Here is a 16,982-nt window from a genome sequence, read left to right on the forward strand (position 1 = left end):
CAGATTGTATGGGGAAAAGTTATCTTGAGGTAACTTGGACCCAAACAATGTAGAGCTTTAAAGGCCAAAACTAACGTTTTGTACTTTGTCCGGAAACTAAGGGCCCTTCTACACAGCCCTAAAACTCGAGCTTAAAATTGGATTAGCCTGAGGCGTCCAGATTATGTTTCAGGCTAATCCATTTCAAACTGGAGTAAACCAAATTTACTTGGTTTAATCCAGGTTTTGAAAACACTTGTAAAGATCCAGACCTTAAGTTATTCAGCATAATAATAATAATAAAAAATATCGCACCCACCCCCCCCCATTGTTTTGCAGTTTTTAATTATGTTTGGATAGTTTATGATGAAGTAGTAAAAATATCAGAGACTGATTTGTTAAACAAATACTATATTGATTGATTAATGCAATCTGGCAAACACTGAAATATAGTTAAGATTGGCTTGTTTACATTTCATCTGAAGGATAATGATGGCAGTGCTGAGAACAGTATTACACTTTCTACAGTCAGTAAGTACAAATCTAAAATATGTAATTGTTTTTCTCATTGTTCCATTCCAAAATATTGGAAATACTTTGTCAATAAAATAGGGTCTCAAGCAGGCATTTTTTAAAAAGAGAGAAAAGAAAACATTACTTCCCAAAGTCAGATGCTTGCTTAATTATCAGAGTATGCACAGTCTTTAAAAGCCTACTGGAAGGATAATATGCTAAATATTTTATGGACGACATCTGGCCTGATGACTGGTCGTTTACCATTGCTCAAAATGTAGACATAAATCAGCACCTTTTATCCATCTTCCCAAAGGTCTCTCCTACAAAATAACATGAGCCAGACTACAGAACTCTTGGCATGTATTCTATTAACAGGTCACACCAATGCTCTGTTACAAAATAGCAGAGCACCTTAAACGTGTAGGAGAAGATACACACAGATAAAGAATAATTTCATCAAAGTGTTTCAGGCCTTCAGTGGGCTCTTCTCCCCAATACAAAATCACATGGAAGGAAAGCTTGACTAGCTGGCCATAAAACCAGCTGTCAATATTCCTACTCACAAACATATACACATTGCCAGTGGTAATGTCACGTTCTCATCTTTACAACTTAACAGGTATCCTCCTCACTACTTCATCTTGTTATCTCTTTAGGGACAATCAGATGTATGGATGGGGAGGCACCATCTAACGCTTCTTCATTTGTGTACCCACCTACTTTTCAATCCATGTAAAATGGGATGACAAAAATGTTCTAGGGCTCCTTTCATCTGAAATACCACTGAATGTACTCATGACAACATGCCAAATGTAGGAACAAGAGCATAGCTATGAGGAGGGGAGTACAGTTTTCCCAAAAGAAGATTCTACCTCCATATGAAATTTTTCTTGGAAACTGTTCACATGTGAAACTCTTACATTCACAGTGTTCTCATTCCCTTGGTATCTTTGCCTGCCCCCTTTTTTGGATGCCTCCATAGTATTTCTAACTGAAGTTTTAATGTACTGCTATGTGTATTATTATTATTATTATTATTATTATTATTATTATTATTATTATTATTATTATTATTATTATACAGTTTAGGAGGTGGGCAATGCCATCATTTTGCCGCTCGCAGCTACACCTGTGACGTATATTATCCAGAGCACCTGACATCTTAGGTGTCCTGGAAAGTTACATGTCCCCAAATTCCTCACTGGCTTGCATAACCTCAGATGATAAGTCTAGATTCCAATTTTAAAAACATTTTTGGGAAAAGATGCTCAACTTGTATGCAAGTGACTACTATACATATGAGGAATTTGAATTATGTACTGGCTAAGTTCGGGGCCCCATGGCACTGCGGGTTAAACCGCTGAGCTGTTGAACTTGCTAACCAAAAGGTCGGCAGTTCAAATCCGGGGAACGGGGTGAGCTCCTGCTGTGAGGCCCAGCTTCTGCCAACCTAGTAGTTCAAAAACATGCAAAATGTAAGTAGATCAATAGGTACCGCTCCTGCGGGAAGGAAACGGCACTCCATGCAGTCTGCTGGCCACATGACCTTGGAGGCATCTACAGACAACACCGGCTCTTTGGCTTAGAAATGGAGATGAGCACCAACCCACAGAGTAGGACATGACTAGACTTAATTTCAGGGGGGAACCTTTACCTTTACCGGCTAAGTTCACATATTGTTCAATAAAATTAGGGAAAAAACTGATCGTTAACAATTCAGTGTTTAACAAAACTCACTGTAGAAGAGGAAAGTAAACATTTTAAAGCTCTTCATTATTGACTGTTACAGCATAAAATTATTTCTTGGGCCTCTCTCTACAGTTGAAATATGGCAGAAGAAATATTTCTTTACATTCTGTTTTATTATGTATTATTATTCAAAAACAAAAGGCAGACCTCGTATTTGATGGGACAAACCAATGGTTAAGCTATTTGGCCAGAAATGGAAAATAAAAGCACAGGATCGTATATTTTGGCAAATGGTAGATTTGCGTGAAACCCAAAGGGTTGGATCGATGACAAACTGAATAGGATAGGCTAAGCTATTATTATTATTTATAAATTATTTTATATTTATAAAGTACATTTTTCTTATTTAAAAACACATAACAAAAATTGGTGTGATTTTTTGGGGGCTGGAACGGATTAATAGCATTTCAATTCATTTCAATGGGGAGATCTGATTTGACGTAAGAACAACTTAAATTAAGAGCTCGGTCACAGAACAAATTAAACTTGTAAGTCAAGGTATCACTGTTTACTAATCTAATCTCTAAATGCTGAAAACTACTTTTAATTCAGGAATAATATCAGGTGAAAAGTATAGCCTAATCTTAATTCAATGGCCTTATGAGTTCATCCTTCCACTTCTGGTTGCATGGGGAAAGTGGCAATATTAATTAAAATGTTCAAATATGCAAGTTACATATCTTTCTAAAAATATAAATCTAGCTTCCAAAATAATGAGGCAGAGCCTTAAAATACGTTTCAATGGGAGATACAACTTTGAAATAATGCAGTACAGTCAGATTTCCACATAGAATCAGGGATAATTCTATGGTCCACATCCGCTGGCAGAAGGAGGACCCAGAGATTCCTAGAGAAGTGTTCTCAGATAAAGAAAAAGTTTCTAATTCATAGTTTTTCCACTTTCAAGGGAATCTTGCATCCCTAACCCCTGCAAAAGTGAAGCACCTATGGTATGTGTTGGTACATTACTTATTGTACTGCTCCCTGCTCCTCCTATAAGGAATAGTAGTTAAAGTCAAAGATTAAACAGAAAGAGAAAACTAAGTATCAGTTGTAAATTCTCACTAAAATGTAATGTCTGAATAGCCCAAGAAAGCAAACAAAACCAGTTTTGCTCAAAGATGTGGCCACAAACCATATTACTCACTGCCCACTTAAGACATAGAACAAGATCCATATTGTTTGTGACAAAAGTACGGGTGAGGTGAGCCTGCAAGCAAGAGAAATAAGCTGCGAATAAATATAGTCTATTTATTTACTTAAGAGGAAGGAAATTTACCACAGCAGACAAATTTCAACTAGTACCAGGCAGTCTTCTCTGAAGAGATTTATGGCACAGAGAGCAATGCGACAACAAATGGTGAGATTGTCACAGTTTGGTTTGTTTGCTAGGAGCATATTAAAGCCTTTTAAAGAGCTCCTGTAAGCCTGACTCCTGGTTTGCTGCAGAATGATTTACAGGGACTGTCCAAATTCCGTAGCATGGTCTTCAGCAGGGCCATGATCGGCTGCCAAGTAATGGGAAACAGCTGCAATCCCTTAGGGGTACTATTGGCACAATTTACATCTTCTGGAATCCATTTTGCCTTTATTTTGAGCACTATAATTAAAACACATACCTAATGATGAAGACGAGGCCTCTCCCCACTATTATGATGACATAATAAAACAAGAGAGTTTAAAATAAAATTCAGTGGAAGAGGCCCCAAAATACTTGTAATCAAAAACAGATGCATGTAACTATGTTAATGCTACTAGTTCATATTCTAATATCTAAAAATATGAACAATATCTAGAAACTTACATCTCTGCTTCCTCTTCAACCTCAAAGCATGCTAATGTATTCTATTTACTCGAATCAAATGCTCACCTTTTTGGGCTAAATTACGTCACCAAAATTAGGGTGCGCATTAGAGTTGTGTAGAATGGTAACATTTGCGCTGAGACAAAGCAAATGGGGAAGTTGCTCCAGGAACACCTGCATCTCCTCTTTGAAGGACATAATCTCTCATTTATTCACCATAGTTCAATGCTCTACAGTTCTGGGATTTGTAGTTTGTGAGGCATCAGTATTCCTGGGCAGAGAAGGCTTAAGACCTTGTAAAACTATAGTCCCCATGATTCCATAGAATTGAACCAAGGTAATTAAAGGATTCATTCCTCAGCCAGGATTCATTCCTCAGCCAGGATGCATCCCAAGGTTTTCTTTTCTACTACTGTAAGGTTTGGTGTTCTAACACTTTTGTTTTTAAAGAAAAATATCTAAACACGTAGCAACTGTAATGCACATGCACAAGCTTTTTGGCCAAATTAAGAACAGTGCACTTTTTTCCACTGTGCATTACATTCGGCAGCAAATGTCTTTTTTGGTTTCAGGGTTTTGAAAATTGGGGTGCACATTAGACAGTACTTCCCCATAATCTAGCTCTATGTACAACCTTTCAAATGAAGTGTGAAATAGATTTCCACTTTATTTCATTTATAATTTACTTATAAATATAAAATAAATATGCATTTTTGCTAACAAACATCACCTGAGTCAAATCAACAACATAGTTAGCTAACATGCAATAGCACTTTTTCCATTAAAAGTCAATGCCGTCCAAATATATATGCAGTGGTGATGTTACTGACATGACTGAATAGATTTGCATCTCAAGAGATGCAGACAATTCCTGCTTATTCAATGGGACCACAGAGGTAGGTAAAAGTTTTCCCCTGACATTAACTTTAGTTGTGTCCGACTCTGGGGGTTGGTGTTCATCTCCATTTCTAAGCCGAAGAGCTGGCATTGTCTGTAGACACCTCTAAGGTTATGTGGCTGGCATGACTGCATGGAGCACCATTACCTTCCCACCTGAGAGGCCCCTATTGATCTACTCACATTTGCATGTTTTCGAACTACAGTAGAGTCTCACTTATCCAACATAAACGGGCCGGCAGAATGTTTGATAAGCGAATATGTTGGATAATAAGGAGGCATTAAGGAAAAGCCTATTAAACATCAAATTAGGTTATGATTTTGCAAACAAGCACCAAAACATCATGTTAGACAACAAATTTGGCAGAAAAAGTAGTTCAATACGCAGTAATGCTATGTAGTAATTACTGTGTTTATGAATTTAGCACCAAAATATCACAATATATTGAAAACATTGACTACAAAAATGCGTTGGATAATCCAGAACGTTGGATAAGCGAGTGTTGGATAAGTGAGACTCTACTGTATATCTATTGTGTGGATAAATACATAGAGCTTACTATTACAAATATAGTTACTACTGTATAACAAGCACAAATACTGTACAAGGCACATCATAAATGACAGAACACAGGTGGAATGAAAAAGATGGTGCCAAGTTGAACGGGAGAAGAGGGACATGCTGGGTACACTGAGAAGTGCATGTCAAAAACCCATCATGCAAACAATGACTAACAAGCAGATCACATGCTGAATATATGGATTCTGGATATAATTTAAAACAGTCAAAAAAGCAAGCCATTGAAAAATAACTTATTGAAAAGAAGGGGACAGCTATGCAGAACTGTACAGGAACATTGTTTTGAACATACAACCATAGAGAAATGTTGAGGAAAAGCACTAACTTCTCAAGGCAACTGTCAGTAGAACAGTGAATCTGCTCTGGGTTTTAGCCCAGACTTCAGAGGAGCTATTCAAATCTTAAATTTCTCCCAGTGGTCTTTTTTCAATATCTTAGAACAATTGCTTTTCTTGCTTTAGGCTTTGACAACCTTTTAAAAATGTTATTTGCTATTATTATTGACTTCTTTATCTTGCCCGGAAAGATTGCTAACCTTGAAAAAACTAATTGCCCCTGCTGATAACTTTTCATTCTCTGCAAGTTTGTTGTGGGCTTTCGCCTTGCCAGAAACAAGTAACTGTCCATGTAATTAGTCACAGCAATGCTGGTTTCAACACTTTGGACATTAATGCATTTTGCGTCCTTGGAATCTAGCAAAAATACAAGATCCTTTTAAGGTTCTGTCTTATCTCCTAACACAAAGTACAATATTATGAAAATATAATTTAGATAGTTTCTACCCTGGAATAGAATGTTTTTGAGTTATGCAGACGTCAGATTCGGGGTAAAATCTTATAAAAGCTTTTGGAGATTTGCCCTTAAATCAATTATATCCAATACAGCATAAAGTTATATCTTACAGTTACTCTATTTGTATTTATATTTTATCTTATCTTTGCATAAGTATTTGTCAAAATAGCTGAAAAAAGAAAGATGGATTTTCCCAATGAGCATATAAGAAAATTCAACAATGGCTTGGCAGCAGTTCTTCCATGGTTCCCCATTTTTAGAAATACAGTGTTCCCTCACTATCACTGGGGTTAGGTTCCAGGACCACGCGCAATAAGTGAAAATCTGCAAAGTAGGGATGCTATATTTATTTTAATATTTATACATTATTTTATTAGTTATACACTATTTCAAGTCTTTATCAACCAATCGTGTTTTGATAAATTGCCTCCTTCTCCTCCCGTTGCCGCTTGGGCTCCTTTTCTCTCCCTTTGGCTTATTTATTTATTTACTACATTTATATCCCGCTCTTCTCACCCTGGAGGGGACTCAGAGCGGCTTACAAATCAAATGTACATACAATATATTATTAGCATAGCACAATATAAGCATTAAATTACTATATTGTACTATATCATTATATGGTAATATTATTAGTAATATTACATTTAATATATAATTAATGTTATTATATTATATTATTATTAGTATAATATTGTATTACATTATAATATTATTATCAATATTATAAGTATGATTTATAATAGTCTTTAAAAATCGTGAAACAGCAAATCCGCGAAAAGTGAACCGCGAAGTAGTGAGGGAACACTGTAGTACTCTTTTTTTCTTTCACCCTGTGTGTGTATATACTCTATATCACTTTGTGTATTATGTGCCTTCAAGTCAACCCTGATTTATGGCAATAGCAGGGTTTTCTTCGTAGATTTATTAAGAGTTTACCCTCTGCCTTCCACCAAAGCTCCGAGTGTGTGTCTGGCCTAAGGTCACCCAGTGGGTTTCCATGGTAAGCAGGGGTTTGAATGCTGGTCCCCCATAGTCCTGGTGTAAGACTCCCAGCCAGGGGTGTCTTCCTTTCAACCCCTTATCCAAAGCAGACCGTTTTGTTCTACTGCTTCAGTGAATCATCTTTGATCACTGGAACATGAAACTTGTCATAACTGTAACACTGTAAATATGAATTCATTAAGGCATACTCGCAGAAGTTCACCCTAAAGAACTTTGCTACAAGTCACGTGAAATAGTGTTTTTTAAAAAGGGATCTTTTCCTTCGGTAATGCTAAAATGAATAATTAGCTGCTATACTCATCATAGAATAATTGATACCAAAAGAAAGGTGTCTATTGGAAAATTATCAATCATGTCAAATGAAGAACCCCATGGCATTTACCTTCAGGAAATCTGAAGTGTGCACATGAGACAAGTGTTACAAGAATGTAGCTAGACAGGAAAATATATGGAGAAAGGGACCTATACAGATGAGAAATCCAGGTAGAATGGAAAATAAGAGGAAACATCTGTTTGCAGTAGAAATGTGGGTCAGGAAGGAAGAGAATGAATTAAAAACATAGTTTTAGCATTTAGGTGAGAGGGTGTCATCACCTTCCAAGATCTGCAACACACTTCAGGAAAAAGAAACAGTAAAGGGAAGAATTACATTACATAAACTATAAGAAGCCTAAAATACATACATCCGGGGTAGCTGTGTTGGCCAAGCATCCAAATATATCAAAATCCAAAAAGCATATTGTGGTGATAGCTCTCTATTAAGCCAACAAAAGACCCAAAATATGAAGACTAGATGCATTATTAAGACAGGCAGGAATAAAAAAATGTAACGGCTGAATATGATCAGATAGAAAAGACTAAGAATGATGAGAAAGCAAAAAGAATGTGAAGGCTAGAAGTCTTTCCTGGGGCCCAATGCAAATTACAGCAAGTCTTCTGTATTAACATTTGGCTATGATTGACTGGTGAGGTTTGGCAACTTCAAACTAGAAGTAATAAATATCATTGCTTCATGTTTCCTTTGGAGACAGGCAGAGAATGTGTGTGTGAACACACATGTACTGGAAGATAATCATAAGTTTTATTCAAGTCAATGTGACATAAGCTATAGCTTACAATCAGGAGGGTTTTAAAGCTCTTCCCACATGTAGAAAGAATAATGGAATGCAGGCTTCCTAATCAAAGTGTATGCCAGAAATGTTCTTGACAACTATTGTATGCTACTCCAGCTATGATGACTAATGGTTAGAAATGACTAAAGGTGATATTCAAAAACATCTGGAGGAACCAGGCTTGAAAATGCTGCTGTAGTATGTATGTATGTATGTATGTATCCCAACCTTCAGCCACAAAGATTCCTAGAATGCCTTCAAAACATTAATTTCACAGCTCCTCTTACTATTTTTTTTAAACCCAAACATGACACATAAGGAAAATGAGATGGTACTAGTAGTAGTGGTGATCAGGTCCACCAGATGCTAGTTGCTCTTCCATTGGCAGCTGGAATTGGGGTAATGAACTGGGCATACTTCTTTGAGGTTTCTACCTCCAACAAAGGTAAACCTCTTTGATTTGGATTACAATTGGCTTTACAGTCCTTAAATGTTTTTTCCAGATGTAACAGTACAGAGACTCCTTGAGAAATTAAATGTTCTGTGCCTGAGAAAAGAGAACTTCGCGTCACACAGAGAGGGACAGCTTCGGTCCTATTGCTATCAGAGCTGGAATTTTATCCTAGTATTTTACTGCCCCATGTTCCTAGTTCCCACATGGCTGAGAAGAGGAACAGCCTCTGCCTGCATTGGGATCCCTCTGGAATATCTTAACAGACAACAGAAGTAACAAAATGTAGGCCTCTATCTTTAGGATCACCACTTTTCTTCTCCTGTATGATTTTTAACATCTTTACCTGATGAAAAAGGTGGTGAAGCTTCAAAGCTGGCAAGGCGTATTGCATACATTTTAGATAGCCCAATAAATGTACTACTGCTTTGTGGATTTTGTTGTAATTTACTTCATGGCCAACACAGAGACTTCAAATAGGTTTCTTACATTTTTATAGTAATGGTGAAGCCAAGGACATACCTCTAAGCAATTACAAATAAGGGAGAAAAGAATTAATTTCTTTAGCTATGCAAAGTATATCTAAAGCTACACTTGGTATAATTAATGTATGCATGGAAATGCCCTGTATATACAAATTGTGGGCTTCTCTTTTGTGGATTTGTTTATTTGAGAATTTATAACTGCTGTGTGACTAGTTTGATCTCCTGGATGTACTCCTCCTGCTGCCCCTTTCTTTCCTTTCCACCATGAAGCACTTTATCCAGATTTGAAACTCCTTCTTCATCTTTCCACCACAAAATGGCAGTTCATATTTTATACTCCTTCTCTCATCACTTCATGGTAGGAAGGTGTGGACAAGGTGAGATAAGGAATGGATTTAAAATTTTAATGTGGCTTTGTAGCAGGAAGATGGGGAAGCGAATCAAGAGCTGGTGCTATTGGTAGCACTGTGATGGAGGGCAGAGAACAGCAAATGGAGAGAAACGAGGAGGAAATAGATTTAAAATGTGGTGTGACAGGACTGGGACTGTTGGTGGGAAAGGATCCTTTAGCACAGTGGTTCTCAACTTATGGGTCCCCAAATGTTTTGGCCTTCAACTCCCAGAAATTCTAACAACTGGTAAACTGGTTGGGATTTCTGAAAGTTAACCTGGGGACCCAAAGGTTAAAAACCACTGCTTTGGTTGGGAGGACTGACTATATCCCCAGGTTCAACTGAATGCTAAAGGAAATATGTGGTCCCTACAAAAAGCTGTTCTCCCTCCCACAATGAGTTTTCCTCAAGGATAAAAAGGTAAAAGGTAAAGGTTTTCCCCTGAATAATAAAACTCAATAATAAAACTTGCAAATTATGCCTGTGCTTACCTTACAATAACAAATTGAACATGTGACAAACATGTCTTTTACCACTTTAGGAAGCACCCTTTTCCACAAATGTCCTGAAAGGATTGTTTTCATCCTCAGAAAGAATCAATGAGTGCTGTGTAGTACTGTGATACAGAGAATATTGGGGAATTACAAATGCTAATATTAACCTATTGATATGAATTGGACAATCTAATCCAAGAAACTGAAGCTAGGTGTTTATACCACTTTTGCCCCAAATGAAATACGAGGAACTAAAAAAAGACTCTTGGCTTACACATACGAATTCTAAATCACTGCTGCTGATAGGTTTTCTTGCTACAGTAGAAGCTAAGTTACTATGGCAATTAATTGATGAATGATAAGTAGCCCACAACGTTTCAATGAAATGAGAGCTGTCCCTCAGCACTTATGAGCATTGGCCAGCTGGTCTAGAGCAGTGGTTCTCAACCTATGGTTCCCCAGATGTTTTGGGCTTCAACTCCCAGAAAGCCTAACAGCTGGTAAATTGGTTGGGACTTCTGGGAGTTGTAGGCCAAAACACCTGGGGACCCACGGGTTGAGAACCAGTGGTCTAGAGGTAAAGCTAGCCACTATAAGCCATTAAAAGAAAATAGCACTAATACACTGGAACATTAAGCATGCCTGCCAAGCACTGTTAGTTTTTACTAACACAAAATTGCTATGTTTAGGATGTCAATCAGCCTTCCTGGCACAGAAACGGGCAAGAAAAGGAAAACATATGAAAGCAACATGGCAGAAGGGTATGAATCAGAAACCCATACTTCTGTTTGGTCTAGTGTCTCATCCGTCATCTTTAGCATTTTAAGACCCATGAAATTTGACATCTAGACATTTACTGGTATTCTATTATTTAATATTTTACATTTTTTAAAAAGACTAAGTGACAGATTTAGACTGAATTTCAAACACACTGAAGGTTTCAAACTGATGCATAATTCATATCAGTTCTTTTCAGCACAATATTTTGCTGGCAAAACCCGAAGGCTACTCATTTATTTTGGAGAGTCTGCAAAGCACACCAATGTCGCCACTCAGTTCCCCTCCCCCCCAAGCCTTAGTCAAAACATGTTTTAAAAGAAAGTGGGTAGGAGCTAGGGCTTCCAAAGTAAGTGAAATACCAGGAATAGATTTATTGTTAATTTTATTCTGACTACTTCTGAACTCAAGTGATGTTAGCATATAAGTTATTTTAAGAAATATATATTCATTTTTATGGTAGACTGTGTGCAGACACAGACTATGCACAATGTCTCCCAGCTCTGAATACATTTTCACAGAGAGCTGTGCATATTGGTTTGACTCAGAATAGCTAAGTGTTATTGATTATTTCGAGTAGATGTTAGGCTGTCTGACAATTCTCACTTCCTATCACAAAACTGAACAGGCAGAGTTAGTCACTTAGAAATAAACAGTAACCATGTTTTCTAAATTGTAACTTCCATAAATTGCCCTTAAACTCTTAGATATCTATTCAGTTCACTTAATGTAATGGAATACACACAATAGGAAGTGTATGTTAGGGAACTGTAGCTCAAAAACTATCATCATACTGCAAATGCAAAAGAAAAAAGAAGAAAAGGTTAAATCAATCAAGTTGATAAAAATGTCCAATTCACTCAAAGCTATCATTTGCCCTTACATTACAATTTTATTTTTCTGTTGTATGTATACATGCACAAATGAATATATATTAAAAATGTTTCTCTCAGGATTTCATTACACATGGCAGTAATACATCTACTAAAAAGATGCTTACCTTGCATTGTTGTTTTTGTAGGTTCGGAGAAGAGTGGAATAAGCAGGAGATAAATGAGGTAGACAAATGAAAGTCCATTGTAGCGGAATGCACATGCTATAAGAGAAAAAGGAAAGAAAGATAAGTGGGTTTATGTAACTTCATGTTAATTAAAATTGCTGTATGGTGATACTTTGAGTTAAGAGTTTAATTTGTTCCATGACCAAGCATTTAGCTCAAATCACTCATATCTCAAAGCAAAATTTGCCATTGAAATGCTATTTATCTGTTCTACCCCTCCCCAATTATTTTAGTTATGTGTTTTTAAATAAGAAAATGTACTTTATAAATAACAAATAATGTATAAATGCACATTCACATGGAACAATAAAAATGAAAGGTCAACTTTAACATAGTAGAAGCACAAAGTTGTGGCAAAGAAGCACATTTGGGGCAACAAAATGTATATTGGTCAGTGCAACAGCTAGGCAAAACCTGCACATTCACATGGAAAAACACAAAAAGAAAGATCAATTGTAAAACGGTAGAAGCACAAAGTTGTGGCAAGGAAGCACATAGTACAAAGTGAAGAGGCAGAAGCATCATTTTCTTCATATTGTACTCATTCAAGCCTCCCTCCCTCTCTTGCTTTCTCTCTTCATGAAACTAAACGTACCAGGAATAAAAACCACACAAAATCGATTAACCCAAGGTTCCTCAAAGCAGACAAGAGCAAAGCCGACAGCAATCTCCCAAAGTGGACAAGAGCATGGGGCATGAAGGCATGAGACACAGAGGCTGCTCCCTTGAAGCTCTAAAGCCCTGTACTCTCGCACTAGCACTCCCTCTGACGCTAGCTCTTAACTCAAAATGCTGCTCGTATGCCAAAGTGAAACCAGGCCAAGCGATGGCTCTTAAAATACTCTTCAGTTGGGACACTCTTAAGTTGAAGTTCCACTGTATACTTAATTGCCTAGTACTTTGCTATGTTTTACATAGAAGCTTCATAGAAAATGATCCTTCATTAACTATCAAAACAGAAAAAACTGGAAGATCCTAAAGAACGTTCTCATGATTCAGAGAAAAGATGACATAACCCTGTTGCCAACTATAATGCAATGCTTTTGCATGACCTTCAAAATCTTATTATTGCTTTATGATTGACTTTCCTTATAAACAAAAGAAAATTATACCACACATTTAACGAAGAGTGTCCCTAAATCCCGTTTTTCCTGAAAGTGCTCAAATTGCATTTAATAACACAGATTGTTCATTAGTTCTCAAAAGTTTTGATCCAACGATCAAATGGTACAAATGGAAGTGTTTATCTTTATGTATATGGGATGGCAGAAGACACTGAGAAGGAAACATAAATTTCTCACCCAATAACTATGCTGCTCACAGGTGCAAGCCATGCTTCTTACCCATTCAGTTAGTTATTCTGGAAAAAATTACATATTCCGGCCCTACTGATGGATGTGTATGTGTGTAGGATTAACCCCCCCCCCCCAAACTTGGTAAGGTGATAATGACGTTGTTGGGCCTGTATTTTCTTCCCCAGCGAGATCTTTAAATGTTTGTTTTACCTTTAGTCCAGATAGATAGATAGATAGATAGATAGATAGATAGATAGATAGATAGATAGATAGATAGAGGAGCGACTTTGAATGCGATTTCCTGCTTCTTGGCAGGGGGTTGGACTGGATGGCCCATGAGGTCTCTTCCAACTCTACTATTCTATGATTCTAGGAAAACATGCTCCATGTCACTACGGTACAACTAAAGGCCCATTTCTAAAGAAAGGAAGATGTCTACTAAGATGTCTATTAGTCTAGTATAGCTTCAGCAGCTCACACAGCCATTTATTCTCAGCACAGGATTACTAATACGCTTTCTTCTCTTGCACAAGTTAGAACATTTTCTTAGACTTCTGAGAAGTCATACTGACAAATCCCTTTTAAGTGTTCTCATAAGAACCTACAGCAGAAGGAAGAGAACTAAAGCTTGAAACATGCTATTTAAAGAATAATTATTTATAAATACAACACACTAGTTGTGAAGAAGTTAAGTTCTTTACTTTCCCATTTATTAAAAGTAACCCAATAATTAGGGATTTTTTTGCCAATAGAAGGAAGTACTGTTCTTGATTTGTAGATCAAAGCACCTTGGATCTGAATACCTCATTATTTCCTTAACACTTCAAACCGGGCATGAGACACAACATGAGTAAGAAATTTATTTATTTATTTATTTATTTGCTGTATGTCTACCCCACTCTATCTCACCCCGGAGGGGACTCAAAGCAGCAATTAACCCATGTGGTCAATAGTTTGTCAATAGCTTTATTGTTTTTCAAGAAATATTGCTAGAAGGCAACATCACCATAAATTAGCTTAAGGTTAAACACTGGTCATGCTTCTTAATTATTTTTAGTGGTGGCCATTTAACAGATCAAGAATCACATGGAGAAGAGAGCTGTAAACCTTCCTTTCCATGAAAATTATTCTCAATTGACTATTGCTCCTCAGTTTTTCAGTGGATAAACAACACATGAACGGGGGAAGTAAGGCCCTCCTCCCTGAGTGGCCTCAAACCAAATAAGGCCCCACTGGAGATGCCTTTTTTGAAATACATACATTGTCATCACTGTAACCATGCTAACCACATAATTTAACATGGTGAAACTAAACTTGCTACAGCCGAGGCCTCTAAGTGAGAGAAAAATAGTTCCTTGATGCCCCAGCAGGTAGCGCAAGACATTCCCTCCTTTCCAGCTGCCATTGCTGTGGCCACTTGGGGAAACGAGAGCAGCCAGCATCTGCTGGACTAAGGGCACATCTTCACTGGCACACTAAGAAAAGGGAGGCTGAATCAGCTCCATGGCAGTTACACAACACATGGAGCTGATTGGGCTTGAAGTAGCCTTGAACCATGTTAATAGAAGCATGTATAATAAACGATGCTGCTTCCTATTCAGAGAAGGCCAGTGATTGGTTACACTGCTATCCTGCTTTCTCCTGGCTCAGTAGTCCAGGGACACTCAATCTGCTGTTTGTAGTAACCACTGTGCACAAAAATGGAGTTGGACACTACTCCACACTTGGAGTGATGATATCCAGAGCACCAAAGTGATCTGAGAAAGGAGGAGGTAGAGGAGGAACAATTCCTCCTTCCGCTTCCTTGCGTCACCATGGCGCCAACTCCATTTCTGTGAGTGGTGGGCACTGCAAATGGCAGATTGAAGGAGGCAAGTCTAAAATCATGGACAAGCAATGCTAAACTGGTTCCAGTACCTCTCTCCCATGCAGCCAAAATCTAGCTCTTGGGGTGGTTTTAGCAGCATGGAGTTTATCCTTTGTTCTGAGCCAGCTTAGGGGCATGGAGTGAAGTGCTGATTGCAGTGCTACAATGCTGATTGCAGTACCCTGCTCCAGATCAACATCACATTTCCTGCCTTGTCAAGATGCACACTAAAACCCCTCCCAAACGCAATCCTTGAAGATGAACTGATGACTATTGGGTTGCTGTGAGTTTTCCAGGCTGTATGGCCATGTTCTAGATATGGGTGAAACGTCATGAGAGAATGCTTCTGGAACATGGCCATACAGCCCAGAAAACTCACAGGAACCCAGTGATTCTGGCCATGAAAGCCTTCGACAAACATTGATGACTATTGGTTTTGAATATGAGTTGTTTATTAGAAGAAGGGTATTGTTCACTTTCGAGTGAGAGAGCTTTAACTCTGGTATACATATATATGAATAAATTGCAGAAAAGATAGTTGGAAGTCACATTTAAATGATTTAGTATTTTTATAGTTTATAAAGCATAGTAATAAATTATCTTACAGTATTTTATTTTTATTTTCAAGTTGCTTTGGGAGTCTTTTTGATGGAAATGTAGAGTATAATACTCTAAATAAATATACATATTCACCCTATACACCATACACAGGTTTCAGATAACAATTAAAAAGCCACATTTTGTATAAAATCTTCTTTGTGACACACAGTTAATAAATACGAACACAAAAATTGTGTTGTAAATCCCATTACTAACCCCATATAAAGTTTTGTGTACCTTCAATTTAGCTCAAATTTATGGCAATATAAGATTTTATTGGCAAGATTTACTGAGGACGTTTACCTTTGCCGTCCTCTAAGGCTAAGAGAGTGTGACTTGCTCAATGCTATCCAGTAAGTTCCCATGACTGAGTGGGAATCTGAATCCTGGTCTCCTAGAGTCCTAGGCCAAAACTCAAACCGCTAAACCATATTGACTCCCAAAACTTTATAAACAGCTTTATAAATAAGCATCTTAGTATCTCTATGAACGTCCCACTCCTCAAACACTCTCTACTTCATGGGGAAAAATGCTGCACTCACAAAGCTCAGATGGCGTCATATTTCAGTTACAATATCAATTTTGTGGAGAGATGGCTGCTTAGATAGCAGAAAGAGTCAAAAATTTCTAGCATTACACCCTTAAGCTTTATTTCTGGCATTACAAAGGGGTTGGTTTGTGTCTGCTGATAGAGCACTTTGGTTTTCTCAATGTTGAGTGAGAGGCCAAACTTTTCATATCCTTATCCCATGCTATAGCATACCATAAACTTTGTATTGACTTAATATTAATTCTGAAATGCAGTAATTACAAGCAAATTAAGATAAATAAAGACAAACTTAACTTACTATTTGTCTGTATTATAAAAATTTTACTGTGTAATAAAAATAGGTTTATGAAAGCATTATGCAATTTTAGTTAAACAGTAGTCAATAAACATTTGCCAGTTGCTTGAGTGCTGGTTACTTGAGTTCCAGTTAACTCAAGAGTCTACTGCAATGGGATTTGACCATCTCCAGATTTTGATATCTTCGGGGGGGGGGGGGGGGGGTGTAACCAAACCCTAATGGATACAAAGTGCCCGTTGTACAATCACAATCTGAAAGCAGCATTTGGTGCAGGATATT

The 16,982-nt window shown here is 37.4% G+C and overlaps 1 protein-coding gene across 7 annotated transcripts in view; it reads right to left on the minus strand.

The window, feature by feature from the left end:
- The window catches only part of piezo2 (piezo type mechanosensitive ion channel component 2), a 310,405-nt gene that overhangs the window by 233,753 nt on the left and 59,670 nt on the right, over positions 1-16,982 (minus strand). For all 7 annotated transcript variants that reach the window (XM_062980525.1, XM_062980529.1, XM_062980526.1 and 4 more), the window contains exon 2: positions 12,034-12,129. In XM_062980525.1, the coding sequence (XP_062836595.1) occupies positions 12,034-12,129 (96 nt within the window). The remainder of the gene's footprint in view (positions 1-12,033; positions 12,130-16,982) is intronic.

The sequence above is a fragment of the Anolis carolinensis genome, chromosome 4, assembly GCF_035594765.1.
Source record: "Anolis carolinensis isolate JA03-04 chromosome 4, rAnoCar3.1.pri, whole genome shotgun sequence".
Lineage (NCBI taxonomy): Eukaryota > Metazoa > Chordata > Lepidosauria > Squamata > Dactyloidae > Anolis > Anolis carolinensis.